Source organism: Halichoerus grypus, chromosome 2 (assembly GCF_964656455.1).
Source record: "Halichoerus grypus chromosome 2, mHalGry1.hap1.1, whole genome shotgun sequence".
In the NCBI taxonomy this organism is placed as follows: Eukaryota; Metazoa; Chordata; class Mammalia; order Carnivora; family Phocidae; genus Halichoerus; species Halichoerus grypus.
The window spans coordinates 142,596,614-142,612,430 of record NC_135713.1 but is presented as its reverse complement, the minus strand read 5'-3'; the positions used below and the strand labels follow the sequence as shown (position 1 = coordinate 142,612,430).

The window sequence follows — 15,817 nt, the reverse complement described above, 5'->3', positions numbered from 1 at the left end:
GTCGTTACGCATCTGCCTTCGGCTCAGGTCATGATCCCAGGGTCCTGGGATCGAGCCCTGCATTGGGCTCCCTGCTCAGCAGGAAGCCTGCTTCTCCCTCTCCCACTCCCCCTGCTTGTGTTCCTGCTCTTGCTATCTCTCTGTCAAATAAATAAATAAAATCTTTAAAAAAGAAATAAAATAAAATAAAATCCTGAACTCCAGTGGAAACCATGCCCATCGACCTCCATTTGCCAACGCGCCCAACTCCCAGGCTCTGCCTTCTTACCTCGGAATCCTTCCTTTCCTTCAAGGTCCTTGCTGAAATCCCATGCTATTGGTTAAGACCATCAACATCCTCATCCCCACCAGCCCAGGGACTTCTGTCCTTCCCAAACCTGCTGTGCTCTTCTGTTCAATGCCGACTACCTTTCCGAATGAGGCACCTCCTGGCAGCACCGTGACAATGCCGTCCACCTGCTCTGGAAACGCAGGGAGGGCACTTGTATCTCAAGGGAGCGGACACAGAGGAAAATGGTGTAAATTTGAGCACCAAGCCCACAAGTCACTTGTTTTATGGTCTTGGGCAAACCCCACTATCCCCTGCTGCGGGAAGGTGGAGAGAGGCTAGGAGGACCAAAGTTCACAGGTGGATTTTCATCTTGGAACGTGAGGTACACAGTGGCAGAACTGATATTCCCCAACTACCTCCGTGTTACGGCCACTATAGTAACTACACTGGACGAGAAGTCACTTTTTTTTTTTAATTGGGAAACCAATGTAACAAACCTAGACTTATTGAAAATGAAATCAGTAACTAAGACTCTGCAGGCCCCATCCCCAACCAGCACCAAGGCCTCTGCTTGGCTTGACCTCAGTTCCTCAAGCCCCCCAAAGGACAACCAATTTGAGAAGCTGAGGTCAACCTCAGGGCTACTTTCCCCACACTGCAACCCCCTCCACCCATCCCCTCCATTGACACACACATCCTGGATCAGCAGTCTGGGCCCAAGGAGGGTATAGTGAGGTTCCCAGGGTGGCAGGGAATCACAGCCACACCCAACCTGCTCAAAATCCCACGTTAGCAAAGGAAGACAGAAAAAAGACTGGCTTGCCCACCCGCTCCCCTCCCCCCAGTCACCCCAGACAACAGCCTCACGTCCCTGATCAGTAACACTGTGATTCTGAGGTGCCAATGGGGCTCCCAGTGGCTTCACCGGCCCCCGGGTGATTACTGCAAAGGGCTCAGATCCCGGGGGAGAGGGCAGGCATCGCCCCACCACCTGCTCGGTATCAGCCAGCCAAGCCGCTGCCCTAAGCTTGTGCCTGGGGTGCCTGTAGCCCCTCTCCCCTCCAGATATCCACGGCTTGGAACCAGTCCTCCTGCCAGAGAGAAATCAGTTCCAGGAGGCCCTTTCTCCCCCAGCCCAGGAGGAAGGATGGCCTGTGAGGCCTGGGATGGCTACACCAGCTTCTTTGCTTCAAAGAAGCTTTTGAGGTGTCGCATCTGCCAGACGCCGATGGCTACGAGGATGAGGGTCTGCAGAATGGACCACCACAGCACCCGCTGGTTGGTGCTCTCGCTGGTCTGCCGGAAGCGCTCCTCTCGCCACTGCGGGAGGAGAGAAAGGAAGAGGAGCTGAAGTTTGCTGGGCCCTACCAGGCGCCACTTTAACTGCTGGATCCCCTTCCCAGAGGGTGCCCCAGGCCAACCAGCTCTGCTCAGGTTCCAGTCAAGTACCTGCAAAGAGTCAAAGAGACCCCCCCACCTGGGGACTGCTTTCATCCTCCCCAGCCAGAGGACCTCAGGGAACCCACTCATTTAAGTCTGTCTGCTCCTCTGTCAGGGACAGCACTCCGCTGGTCCTATCCTGGAGCCTGGGGGAGAGGTAAAGTAGTTGCAGTATCACTCCGTCAGACAGAGCTGTCCTCTAGCACTTAGAAGTGGACTTGTTCTGATCTCTCTGCCCAGCTCTCCCCAGCTGCTCCTTGAGGATTGTGGGCACAAGCTGCGAACTGGTGGCCCTGTGGTGGCATCTGGCACATACATGTGTTTTGCCAATATTTAAAACCCGGAAAAATTCACATTGCTTCTCTTAAAACCCAGGGCTAGCATATCTGCAACGCTGCCCTCAGCTGACAATTAACTCGAGGTCCCTGAGGCTTAGACACGTAATAGTCCTTATGGTCACAGATTCATTCATGGTCCCATCCTGCCTCCCCGACACAAGTGAGTTTGAAATAGCTGGTCTTAGAAGCACCTGGGGCCACGGAAATAACACCCACGGTATTAGCAACAATTCCCGCTCTTGTCACTGTGCACGTGTCACTGTGATTTAGAGCAATGACAGCCTCTTAAGAGCCTGTCTCCTTGGTTACAAACGGGAGTGAGTGGTACCCACCCCACCTTTTAGACTTGCAGAGCGGCACAGACAGATAAGTCCCTTGGGTTTCAAAATGAATCCGACCAGCATGCAACTTCTGGCTGAGCCAGGGGAAGGCATCTGGGATGAAGCCCACTCAGAAGCTCCTGCCCGACATACCCGTTGGTAGTTCTGCTCTTTCTGGATCTGCTCCACCTGCTCCACCAGCTGTCTCACTCGGAGCTGCAACTCACTCAGCTTGTCTTTGGCAGCAATTTCTGCATAGTCGTTGGCATGTTCCCCCACCTGGATGTCCAGGTGTACTCTCTGGGGACAGACAAGGAAGATAAGAAGAAATCAGGCAGCCCTGCTCCAACTTTCTGCCAGGGGCTGACAGCTGGTCCCCCACTTTCCTTCATTTGTGCATTTAGCCAATGTTGACTGAGACCTCCTCAGTGTTTGGCCCTACGGGTCTCTGGGAAAACAGGCAGGAATCAGCTTGGCTGAGCCTTGGACCAAGGCATACACAAGGAGCTCAGCAACTGTGCCTGGATGTTCACTGGAAACCCAGATTCATTAGGAAACACAAAATCGGACATACTCATCTCACACCCAAAGCACCACCAAGTCTCCAGTCCTGACCAGGCTCTAGAGCTTGAAAGCTACAAATCCCACGTGGTTCCACTCACCAGCATGCCTCCAGCAAAAAGGGAGAACTTGGTGGAATTGGAGTGAAGACAGATCTGGTGTTCGCCAGGGGTATGGGAGGTGAAAGTGAACCTGCCTTCAGAGCCATACTGCCGGGCCAGGATGACCTGGAGAGAAAAGCCTTCAGTGTTACAGGGGGATGGGGCTGGAAGGAAACAGGGCTTCAGGCTCTCAGTGCCTCAAAAGTTGGCAAACAGAGCCTTAGGCACCTCGCAACACTAAAAGGTCTAGAGCTGCGCAGCAGCAGTTGCCAAAAGCTTGTCTGAGAACCTTCTGGGGCAGGGGTGAAGCGTCTGAGATGGAGCTGACACGTGACTGCTCTTGGGAAGGGCTCTTTATTGGAGCTCCTGCCATTTCCGCTCTTTTGGTGTGGTTCTTTTCTTAAACCAAAGGTGGCAACTAAAGATTTTTTTTTTTCTTTTGCTTTAATATCCTTATTCGTCGAAATTAAAAGCCGCTCATTCGTTTTGGAAAGCACCCCGTTCTGTGAACTCCTCAAGTCTAGACATCACAGCATTAGAGTTAACGAAATTCTTTGATGGCCAGCACCACAATTAACCCACGAACCACGCCTACAAGACAGGTGCGTTTCCATCTCCCAGGCCAGGAAAACGGCTCGGGGCAGGGAAGGGGCTTGGCGGAGTCATGCGGCAGTCGGGAAGCTGAGAGGAGCAGCTAGCCTACAGCAGCCCAAGTTTGGCCTAGAGCGAAAACCCGGGATCTTCTCACCAACCCCCAACGACGGCCAGCAGTTGAGCGGCTGCGGCGAGTAGGAGGGAAGTACCAGCACCCGCCTGGTCTGGCGCTGAAGTGCAGAGCGGAGGGCTCGGCGGGGCTCAAGGGCCGGCTCACCTTGTCCTCTGGGTCCTTCACCTCCACGAACATACCAAGCCCGGGGGTGGCCGGCTGGTACTCCTCCCGCTGCTTGTCATACAGCTGTGTCCGGTAGTTTCCTGGAGGGACGTGGGGCGAACCCAGGTCAGATGAGCGCGAGGTGGGGTCGAGTTGGCCCCCGCCAGGACGCGGCGAGACCCGCTGCTCCCCGCTCTGGAAGAGCGGACTCTCCCGCGCCCCCCGCCCCAAGACCAAGGTCTTGTTCCAAACTCTCCCCTTCCACCCGCACCTATAACCATGGTCTCGTCCGGAATCTCCTCAATAAAGCACTTCTTTTCGGTCTCCCCGATGTGGAAGTATAGCGCGCCTCCGCGGGCCGCAAAACACAGCAGCAACACGAGGGCCCGAACCACCCTGCCCAGTCCCGCTCCGGGCCGGGGCCCTACGACCCTCACGCCCTGCTCCGCAGCCATCTTGCCCCACCTGCCGGCGCAACCGCAGCCGGCGGCGCCACGTAGCCCTCCCGCCGCCGCCGCGGGGCCTGCCGGGACAGCGAGTTCGACCGGCTGGACTACAAGTCCCGAGATGCCCCGCGGCCACGGCGAGGCAGTAGCTGGTTGGAGAGCAGCTTCTGCCTGCAACCGAATTGCGCCCTCAGAATTGAAACCTTCCTTCCGTTGATCCTGGTGGCGGTCCGGCGACTACTAGTGTTTATCAACTTTTTTACAGGTGCTGCAAGTAACGCAGTTTGTTGTCGCAGAATGAATTATGAGCAGATACAGGATTGAAACTGAGGATCCCTGACTTGTCTCTGCGTCCGACACTTTGGGCTTGCTTCTATTTTTAAAAAACTGAACTTTGAAAAAGTGACACCAACAAGTGCACCAACTGATTTTCGAAAAAAATTCAAATACAAAAAAAAAAAAAACCTAGGAGACTCCTTTTACCACTTCTCTTTCACCTCCAAATTCATCCACTCCTAGATCTGGTCTGATCTGGTCTGTATGGTCCCAGGTATCCCCCTCCCCCCGTCCCCGCCCCCGCATCAGCACCAGACATCGTCCACATGGGCTTTGCTGCAGAGCTCGGCCGTGGTGGCTCCTTTCCAGAACGTGGTTCGGTGCCCCAGTGGCCCGCAGGTAAAGGAGTATTGGTGGGGGTCTTGGGGGCAGAGCTGCCCCGTTTTGGAGGGCTCTGCGCTCAATGTGAGATCAGTAGAGGTCTGGGTGTGCCCTTCGTGTCCTTCCTGGATTTTATCCAAATTCCGGTGTATTTTGGCAGCTCTTTGGAGTTAGCAGTTTCTGATTGTGCCACTTCAAGGTTTCATAGAAGTTGGAGGTTTTCTCTCTAATTCGGGTTCTCTTTGTTGTTTCGTTTGGTCTTGGGGAGGGAAGTTTGATGAGGATGTGTTGACATTTCCCCTTCATTGGAAGTCTTTACCTCATTTTTCTTAACAGTAACAATATAACATAATCTTGGTTCATACCTTATTTTTTTTTAACCATTCCTGTGATGAAAATGGTTAAGATTTCTTTCCCCTAATCATTTGCTCTTACATATATTGCACATAAATTTGTGTTCGTTTTCTAAAAAAGCATTACTGTAGGACATAGTTTTTTGGTAAAATTGCCCGTTCAAACTTCATACCAATTTACAGTCTCACCAGCAGTGGGTTCTTGTGCTTACTTCTGCACACCCTGGTCAAAGTTATCAACCTTTTTTTTTTTTTATGTATGTTAATCACCATACATTATGTCATTAGTTTTTAAAATTTTTTATTGTTATGTTAATCACCATACATTACATCATTAGTTTTTGATGTAGTGTTCCATGATTCATTGTTTGTGCATAACACCCAGTGCTCCATGCAGAACGTGCCCTCCTTAATACCCATCACCAGGCTAACTCATCACCCCACCCCCCTCCCCTCTAGAACCCTCAGTTTGTTTCTCAGAGTCCATAGTCTCTCATGGTTTGTCTCCCCCTCCGATTTCCCCCCCTTCATTCTTCCCCTCCTGCTATCTTCCTTTTTTTTTTTTTAGTTCTCAACCTTTGTAATCTTGCAAAATAATTGAATGAAAAGTTGTATTTCACTATCTTAATTTTTATTTCCTTGGATACTGAGCATTTTTTTGTTGGTCATTTGTTTTCTTCTGTGAATTACTGCTTGTGTTTTTCTTTTTTTTTTTTTTAAGATTTTATTTATTTATTTGACAGAGACAGAGATAGCGAGAGCAGGAACACAAGCAGCGGGAGTGGGAGAGGGAGAAGCAGGCTTCCCGCCGAGGAGGGAGCCCGATGTGGGACTCGATCCCAGGACCCTGGGATCATGACCTGAGCCGAAGGCAGACGCTTAACGACTGAGCCACCCAGGCGCCCCTGGTTGTGTTTTTCTTAGTGCTAGTATAACTACATGCTATTAGTGCTGATGTCACCAGGATTCGGAATTAACAAATGATTACAGAATTAATAAATGATAACATTTTATAATAAAATTTTCTGTTACTTTTAAAATTAAACTTTTTATGTTGAGATAATTATAGATTAACATACAGTTGTAAGAAACAATGCAGAGAGATCCAGTGTACCCATTACCTAGTTTCCCCCATGGTAACATCTTGCCCCACGTATAATACAGTATCACAACCGGGATATTGACATTGATACAGTCAAGATGGGAACATTTCCATCACCACCGGGATCCCTCATGTTGTGTATTCAAGCCACACCCACTTCCCTATTCCTTCACCCTCTCCTTAACCTCAGACAACAAGTAATCTGTGTTCTCCATTTCTATAATTTTGTCATTTCCAGAATGTTATGTAAATAGACTCATAAGGTATGTAACCTTTTGAGATTGGCTTTTTTCACTCAGTTAATTATCTGGAGAGTTAATCTAATCAGCTTATTGCTTATATCAACAATTATAGCAAAAAAGTAGCCATAACATACAATAAGCCATAACATACAAAAAGATAGATATCATACAATTTAACAGACATAATTTGTTTGATATCAACCACAGAAATGGGTGAGAACAGAGCTGTTAAAGGAGCAGAGGTGTTTTTTCTGTTATTGAAGGTAAACTGGTATAAATTCAAATTAGAATGTTTTAACTTCAGGATGTTAAATGTCATTCACATGGTAACCACAAAGAAAATAGCTGTAAAATATACACAAAAGGAACTCGGAAAGGAATTTACATGTTTCACAACTAAAAAATTAACTAAATGCAAAGGAAGATAGTAAATGCAGGAGTTGAGGGACAAAAAAAAAAGGGTATAAGGCAAATAGAAAACAAATAGCAAAATGACAGAGGATAAGTCCCTCCTTATCAGTAATTACTTAATTAATTAATATTTTTTAGAGAGAGCACACACGAGAGTGGGGGAAAGGGCAGAGTGAGAAGGAGAGAGAATCTTAAGCAGGCTCCTGAAGTGGGTCTCGATCTCAGGACCCTGAAATCATGACATGAGCTGAAATCAAGAGTCATTCGCTCCACCAACTGAGCCACCTAGGTGCCCCTCAGTAATTACTTTAAATGGTTAAACTCTCCAATCAAAAGACAAAGATTGGCAAAATGGATAAAAACCACGACCCAACTATATGCTACCTACAGGAGACTTGTTCAGATCCAGAGACACATGTAGGCTTGAGAGTGAATGGAAAGGCTATTCCACACAAACTGTAACCAGAAGAGAGCAGGGAGACTATATCAGTATCAGACAAAGTAGACTTGAAATCAGAAAAGGTTACAAGAGACAAAGTACATTATATATCAATAAAAGGTTCCATACAGCAAAAAGACATAACAATTATAAACATTTACATACTTAATAACAGACCATCAAAATATATGAAGTAAAAATTGACAGAATTGAAGGGAGAAATAGATAGTTCTATGATAAGAGTTGGAGACTTCAATACCCTACTCTCAATAATGGAAAGAACAACCAGCCAAAAGGTAAGTAATGAAATGGAAACCTTGAGTAAGTGGATAAGCCAACTAGATCTAATAGACTTCCAAAACATTCTACCCAACAACAACAGAATACACATTCTTCTGAAGTGCATATGGGACACTTTCCAAGGTAGATGAAATATTAGGAATATATTGAAACAAATTAAGTCAATAGATTTTATTTTTTTAAAGATTCTATTTATTTATTTGAGAGAGAGGGAGAGAGAGCATGAGCAGGGCAGAGGCAGAGGAAGAAAAAGACTCCCCACTGAGTGGGGAGCCAGATGTGGGTCTCAGTCCCAGGAGCCTGGATTCGTAACCTGAGCCAAGGGCAGATGCTTACCTGATTGAGCCACCCAGGTGCCCCTAAGTCAATAGATTGTAAAAGATAGATATCATACAATTTAACTTCTCTGACGACATGGGATGAGGTTAGAAATAAATTACAGAAGGAAAACTGGAAAATGTAAAATTTGTGGAAATTAAATGACTTAAAATAATAGACTTTTAAAAAATGGTGATTAGATCTATTCATTTATTAAATACTATGAGTTGCGCACATATTTTGTGCCAAGTCCTATGCTCAGTGTTAGAAATATGTCGGTGATCCAAAAATAGACACATTCTCTGGCCATTTGGTGCTTACAGTTTAGCAATATTGTAATTACATATTTCTATTTTTCTTCTCTTTAAGCAACATCCTCTTTTTTTTTTAAGATTTTATTTATTCATTTGAAACACAGAGATACACAGAGAGAGAGAGCATGAGCAGGGAGAGAGACAGAGGGAGAGGGAGAAGCAGGCTCCCCACTGAGCCAGGAGCCCGATGTGGGGCTCGATCCCAGGATCATGACCTGAGCCGAAGGCAGATGCTTAACCATCTGAGCCACCCAGGTGCCCCTCCTCTTTTTTTCTTAAGATTTTATTTATTTATTCGGGAGAGAGAGAATGAGCTGGGGGGAGGGGCAGAGGGAGAAGGAAGCTCCCCACTGAGCAGGGAGCCCAAGGGGCAGGGCTTGATCCCAGGACCCCGGGATTATGATCTGAGCTGAAGGCAGATGCTTAACCAACTGAGCCACCCAGGCGCCCCTAATTAACACCCTCTTAAGCAACCAATCAATCAAGAAGAAATCACAGGGGATTTCTGAGAAAAATCCTTAGAGATGAATGATAACAAAAACACAAACTTACCGAAACATATGGGACACAGAGAAAGCAGTGCTAAAAAAGACATTTATAGCTATAAATGCGTACACTCATAAGCAAGAAATATCTCAAATCAACAACTTCACTTTACAACTTGAAGAACTAGAAAAAGAAGACCTAAACCCTAAGTTAGGAGAAGAAAGGACCTTTACCCATCTTGTTGGAAATCTCCCCCACTGGGCATTGGACACAGTCAAAGCAGTAGGTGGGCTTCATGTCCCAAACAGTTTTCCTAAATCCACAGCCACAGCTCTGAGAACACTCAGAGGTGGGAGTCTGAGCAGTATTCGGAAAAGAGAGGTCATGAGGGATTAAGTAATGGAGGGAATGTAGAAGAGGCAGTAGGAGGAGAATTTGAATGTGTGAGTGTATATATATATATATATATATCCTGTGTGTGTGTGTGTGTGAGAGAGAGAGAGAGAGAGAGAGAGACAGAGAGACAGAGAGAGACAGAGATTTGGGGCGCAGGTATGAAATTTATTCCTGATACGTGTTTGGGGCCACAGGGAAATTGGAAAGAACATCAGCCAGTGTTGATGGTAATTGAACTTACTTTACTTTGATTCCATCCACCTGTCCTTAAGGCAGAAGCTCCTCCAGAAGGACACCACACTCTCAGGAGGTAAATACCAGCACCACCTCTCTCCAGACCCAGGGAGCAGTTCTGGGGTTCCCTTCCTCCTCCAGTGGTGGTTGGGCCCATTGAACTGACAAGCATTCGCATAGCTGGGTCCTGAGGCTAGGGTGATTGACACAGACCTGGGACAGGCAGAGAGCTCGGTAGCGTGAACCAGCAGCAAGAGTACTGAGTGCTCACCTGGAGCAACCCTAGGGGCAGGAAGACCTGCGGACCAGAGAAGGGAATGGATGTGTCCAAGGTCATATAATCAACCAACGGCAGAACCAGTCCAGAATCCTGGATCCTGGTTCAGGATAGGGATGAGGAAGGATGGAGACAAGGAACCACCTTGAGTTGTTTGAATTTGCTCTTCAAAGCCTGAATCATAGCTGGGGCTTTGCCAAACTGGGGACAGCAATATTCTGGCAGCTGCAGCAGTGGAAACCCAATATCCTATTTTGTTCTTCTTTTTTTTTTTTTTTTAAAGATTTTATTTATTTCAGAGAGAGAGAAACTGCCCGGCTAGCTCAGTCGGTAGAGCATGAGACTCTTATTTCAGAGAGAGAGAGAGCGAGAGAGCACACCCTCTCTCTCTCTCTCTGAAATAAGGGAGCGGCAGAGGGAGAGAAAGAAGTAGATTCCCCACCGAGCAGGGAGCCCGATGTGGGGCTCAATCCCAGGACCCTGAGATCATGACCTGAGCCTAAGGCAGCCGCTTAACTGACTGAGCCACCCAGGCGCCCCTCCTATTTTGCTCTTAACTTGGGCTACCCCATCTGGACCCCAACCTGCTCCACCCCAATCCAAGAGAAGGTAGGGCAGTGACCCACCTCCTGCCCTGTTCCCCTCACTTAGTTTGTAAAGCCCTAGTAGAGGTGGGAAGAGAATAATGCCATGGCCCTTTGGAGACCCAGTGGTGTAAACTCCAGTTGGGGGGGGGGTGGTATATAACTACATTTTCTATTTTCTGTATTCTTGGTGCTCTGGCATCTGGGGCTTCAATGACTTGGAGGTACTGTACCTCTTAGGGTTAGCCAGTTCCTAGATATAGCAAAGGACTCTCCTGAAAGTGCACCTTTCTTTCTTTTAAAAAAACTCATTCATTTTATTTAAAATGACAAAGTAACACATTTATTATAGAAAACTTAGAAAACAGAAATCAGCAATAATATGAAATTTTAAGGCACTCTTAGTCCCATCACATTGAGATTACCATAATTAACATTTTGGTGAATTTCCTCCAGATATTATTACTGTTTCTATAGATTTTTAATATAAATGAGATCACACATTTATATACCTCCCCCCCCACCCCGTTTCTGGAGAGTGAACTCTCTAGTTTGGCTGAGTTTGCCTCTTGTCGGTGTTTTAACATCTGGTAAATTCAGAAGGTGCCTCTGTGTGGTCTGCAAGGTGGTGGAGAGGGTGGAACTTTCACAGACCACCCAACCAATCCAAAGTCCATACCCCCAGGCGCCATTCTTAGTGAACTCTAATGTGCCAAGCCAACATCCCGGTGCCCTAATCTACTCAAGGCCAGGTACCAGACCATTTGGGACAGCCCCTACAAGCCAGAGCCTGCTGAAATTATTCCAACTAGTCAATCCTAAGCCTGCTCACCTTGCTCCTTGCTCCCCACACCAATTCCTTCCCATGAAGCTACAATAAAGGCTTTTACCCCTGCTTTCCCGTCACTCGCTCTACCTCCTGACTGACCCTGGCATGGTCCCCTGTGGCCCTTGCATGGTGTGGTATAGCCACTCGTCTTGGGAACTGTGGGTAAGAAACTATTTTTCAATGGCAACCATCTCCTATTCTGTTGGCCTCACCATACCAGAATAAAGCCTACATTTTAATACAGGGAAAGCAGAGACATGGGAGGTGCTATGGGATGGGGGGGCAGGGGGCAGGTGGGGACCAAGGGAGGGAAAGGGAAGTAAGTAGAGCACATCTGTGTCACTGTCTGCATTTGCCATCTTCCTCCTCTTTGCTCCACTTTGGTCTCCCCATCACGTCCCTTCCCTCCCTTTTCTCTTGGGTTTTTTCTCATCAGGGACAATGAATGACCTTTGAACTTTGAACCTGAAGAATGAGGCCTCCCACATGCAGGAAAGATGGAAAGGCTTCCTTCCAGGGCAGGCACAGTTACTGGTTAGGGAACTTGACAGAAAGGATTGGCAACAGAAGGTGGTCTGAGAAATCTACATCCCATGTCCAGGTTCATCTGTGCGACCTCAGGCATGAGGAGAAAGGATCTGCCCTTGGAGGGAGCTGAACCCAGAGAAGTGTTCTGGTGCCTCAGTCAAGTCTGTGCATTTCTTCAACTGTCCAGAAGAGATGTTTAGAAGACAGAGAACTTTGAGGGGACTGCAAACATTTTACTGTGGGAAAAACGTCATGGCATTTTGGCTGTAGTAGAGCTGAGACTTAGGTGGGCAGGTATGTAGTGTTTGGCCACATTTCCCCTAGAAGTCCTCTGAGTCTTGGGGTCAATGGTTTCCTGACTCTCAGGGACTGAGGCACAGCCTGGCCACTCTCCTGATTTGCCCTACCTATGGGAACCCCCAGAGTGTTGGGGGGCAGGAGGACACAAGCCCTCAGTTAGGGTTCAGCCAGGCACAGACCTGTGGGACAGACTGCCCCAGGAGGGATGGACTGGTGACCCAGTGAGACTCCTGACAAAACTCACCAGGAGTGTAAGGATCCTGTTAGAGGGACCACTGTAAGCCTAAGGAGGGTGGTGAAGCAGGTTCAGCAAAACATTGTTTGTGATATCCCTGAATTCAGCACCACCCCCCCCATGTCTAGGTGTTCTGGGATAGAGAGCACAAGGAAAAGAACTTTCTTAGGAATTCTCTTTGTAGAGATGGTCACAAGGAATGGAAGTTGTTTTTCCAGAGGCCAGGGGGAAAATGAGTGTAGAAGGCAGTGGTTCAGAGGAAGGGACAGTGGCATGGTCGTGCTCTGGGGATGGTGTGAAAATCAGCAGCAAACCAAAAGAATCCACCCAACACCAGAGCAGAAGAATTGCACAGGGCAGCTCTGATTTTATTTTTATTTTTTAAAAGATTTTATTTATTTATTCATGACAGAGAGAGAGAGAGAGAGAGAGGCAGAGGGAGAAGCAGGCTCCCAAGGAGCAGGGAGCCTGATGCGGGACTCGATCCCAGGACTCTGGGATCATGACCTGAGCTGAAGGCAGACGCTTAACCATCTGAGCCACCCAGGTGCCCAACTCTGATTTTATGTACAGAACATTCTATCCCTGATGCATCCCCACCCTAAGCATGCCCAGGTCAGGATGCCTATGGAAATAATCAGGAGGAGACATCACAAGAAAACCAGACATAGAGTATGGAGATTTTGGCTTTTCCTATAATTACGAGTCATCATTACCCTTCTTCCCTCTTTCTCTCCCCCCCCCTTCTTCCTTGCTTGCTTCCCTCTGCCTTCCTCCTTCCCTCTTCTGTCCTTCACTGTTTCCTTCTTCTTCCATCTTCTCTTTCATTTTCATGCGTCTCCCTTCTTTTCCCTCCATACTCTCTCCCTTCTCTCTTTCTTTCCTCTCTCTTCCCTTTCTCCAAGCAGACATCAACTGCATACTGATGCTGTTGCTAGCTCTTTGCTAGGCTGTGGGGAGCACAGAGATAAATGTCTCTTCCAGCTATCAGCCCTGGAAGGCCTTGCTTGTGAATGGACTATTGCAATTCAATGTGGTTAACATAGCAATAGAGGCATTGACAAAGCCCCCAGGAGGAGGAAACAAATATGACAATGTTGCTGGACTTGAGTCTTGAAAGGATAAATAGGAATGAGGCAAGTGGAGGAGGTAGGGATGGAGGCTCAGGGCATTCCCCAGAAAGGGCACTGCAGGTGGTAGAGGCCTGGATTTCCCTGGGTTTTGTGACTCTGGATTTTTTTAAAAGATTTTATTTATTTATTTGTCAGAGAGAGAGAGCACAAGCAGGGGGGAGTGGCAGGTAGAGGGAGAAGCAGGCTCCCGGCTGAGCAAGAAGACTGATCCCAGGACCCTAGGATCATGATCTGAGCCTGAGGCAGACACTTAACTGACTGAGCCATCCAGGCATCCCTGATTCTGGATTTTTAAAAAAAGTTTTATATGAATTATATCAAATCTACTACTGTATGAGTGGAAATTAAGTCTTTATGCAGTTTTTTAAAAAATGATTCTTAATTCTTCAGTATTGTAATCACCAAGAGAAGACTAGACGTGTTCTAAGAAACACTTTTTTTTTTTAAGATTATTTATTTATTTGACAGAGAAAGAGACAGTGAGAGAAGGAACACAAGCAGGGGGAGTGGGAGAGGGAGAAGCAGGCTTCCCGCTGAGCAGGGAGCCCGATGCGGGGCTTGATCCCAGGACCTTGGGATCATGACCTGAGCCAAAGGCAGACGCTTAACGACTGAGCCACCCAGGTGCCCCTTTATGCAGTTTTATATGCTGTAATATTTCTTCAAATAAATATCTCCTTTTAAAAAAAAACAAACCTGGGCGCCTGGGTGGCTCAGTTGGTTAAGCGACTGCCTTCGGCTCAGGTCATGATCCTGGAGTCCCTGGATCGAGTCCCGCATCGGGCTCCCTGCTCGGCAGGGAGTCTGCTTCTCCCTCTGACCCTCCCCCCTCTCATGTGCTTGCTCTCTCTCATTCTCTCTCTCTCAAATAAATAAATAAAAAATCTTTAAAAAAAAAATAAAAATAAAAAAACCAAACCTGTGGAAGTCTGAGGTCTTGGAGGAACCACAGATGAGGCAAGTAGTTGTAGCACCCCAGTGTCTTCTTTGAATCTCACAAATGGCACCCAGGTTCAGTGATATTGGCAGCCATTGCAGAATGAGGTTTTTACCAAGTGGATTCCAGAAGGGTGGGTTCATTGCTCTCATGTTCCTAGCCTTGTCATCGGTCAGAAACGGGTTCTTTCCTTCTTTCTTTCTTTCTTTCTTTCTTTCTTTCTTTCTTTCTTTCTTTCTTTCTTTCTTTCTTTCTTTCTTTCTTTCTTTCTTTCCTTTCTTTCTTTCTTTCTTTCTTTCCTTTCTTTCTTTCTTTCTTTCTTTCTTTCTTTCTTTCTTTCTTTCTTTCTTTCTTCTTTCTTTCTTTCTTTCTTTCTTTCTTTCTTTCTTTCTTTCTTTCTTTCTTCTTTCTTTCTTGGAGAGAGAGAGAGAGAGAGAGCCGCCCCACCCACCCACCCCCATGAGGCCCTATCCCAGGACCCCGAGACCAGGACCCCAGCCAAAGTCAGATGCTTTACTGACTGAGCCACCTGGGCACCCCCAGGTTGTTCTGTTTTTGTTTTTTGTTTTAAAGATTTTATTTATTTATTTGACAGAGAGAGACACAGTGAGAGCAGGAACACAAGCAGGGGGAGTGGGAGAGGGAGAAGCAGGCCTCCCGCTGAGCAGGGAGCCCGATGCGGGACTCGATCCCAGGACCCTGGGATCATGACCTGAGCCAAAGGCAGATGCCCAACGACTGAGCCACCCAGGTGCCCAGGTTGTTCTGTTTTTAACAAAACACTTTTGCTACTTGGACAGTCATGTTCCCCCTTCCTAATGTCTGGTTTCTGGGCCTTGAAATCTCACTGGTGCACTATCTCCTACATACATGTAGCTGCAAGCATTTTCCACTTTGTACACTTTGGGAGATTCCTATGAGTAGTCTGGCCAATGGACCACTGCCATGCAAGAGTGGTATTCACAGTGTGGTGTGGGGGCTGGTACTGGTCCATGTTTGTTACAGGTCTGCAATGAGGTAAGTACAGAAATTGACTAAGCATTTAGGAATTTTTACAGAAATTTAATATTGATATGATATCCAAGCACATGATTAGTTTCATTTTTTATTGTATTTTACAGGAGTATTGGCTTGTGAGGGATTGCAAATTTTATTAAAAACAAAACAGCCAATGCTTTACTACAGGCGGTGGTACTGGTCTAGAGAGGAACCACGCTTCAGGACCACGGACAGCACCCCGCTTCCCAAGACTGAATCCTGGCTTTTCTGCCTCTGCTCCCAGCTTGGGCTGCATCCCCTGGTGAACAACTAGCTCCCAAATCTCCAACAGATGCTTTTCAGCTTTTGTCTTATTTGACCTTTCTAATGTATGACTTTTGTTAACATCCGAATCT

At 47.2% G+C, this 15,817-nt stretch overlaps 1 protein-coding gene across 1 annotated transcript; it reads right to left on the bottom strand.

Moving 5' to 3' along the window:
* Positions 1 to 729: 729 nt before the first annotated feature.
* Positions 730 to 4,402, bottom strand: LOC118518952 (transmembrane emp24 domain-containing protein 9). The gene is made up of 5 exons (XM_036066087.2): positions 4,174 to 4,402; positions 3,903 to 4,003; positions 3,032 to 3,157; positions 2,523 to 2,669; positions 730 to 1,591 (listed from the first exon to the last, which is right to left on the bottom strand). Exons 1-5 carry the CDS (start codon positions 4,355 to 4,357, stop codon positions 1,442 to 1,444), a joined length of 708 nt encoding a protein of 235 aa, XP_035921980.1. The 5' UTR covers positions 4,358 to 4,402; the 3' UTR covers positions 730 to 1,441.
* Between the last annotated feature and the right edge of the window lie 11,415 nt (positions 4,403 to 15,817).

What these genes read in the sequence shown, in the direction of transcription:
- LOC118518952 (XM_036066087.2), bottom strand. Translation starts at nt 4,357, where the DNA reads ATGGCTGCGGAGCAGGGCGTGAGGGTCGTAGGGCCCCGGCCCGGAGCG. An exon ending in GGACGAGACCATGGTTATAG is followed by an intron (nt 4,004 to 4,173) that starts GTGCGGGTGGAA and finishes ACGTCCCTCCAG; the next exon opens with GAAACTACCGGACACAGCTG. An exon ending in AAGAGCAGAACTACCAACGG is followed by an intron (nt 1,592 to 2,522) that starts GTATGTCGGGCA and finishes CTCCTCCCGCAG; the next exon opens with TGGCGAGAGGAGCGCTTCCG.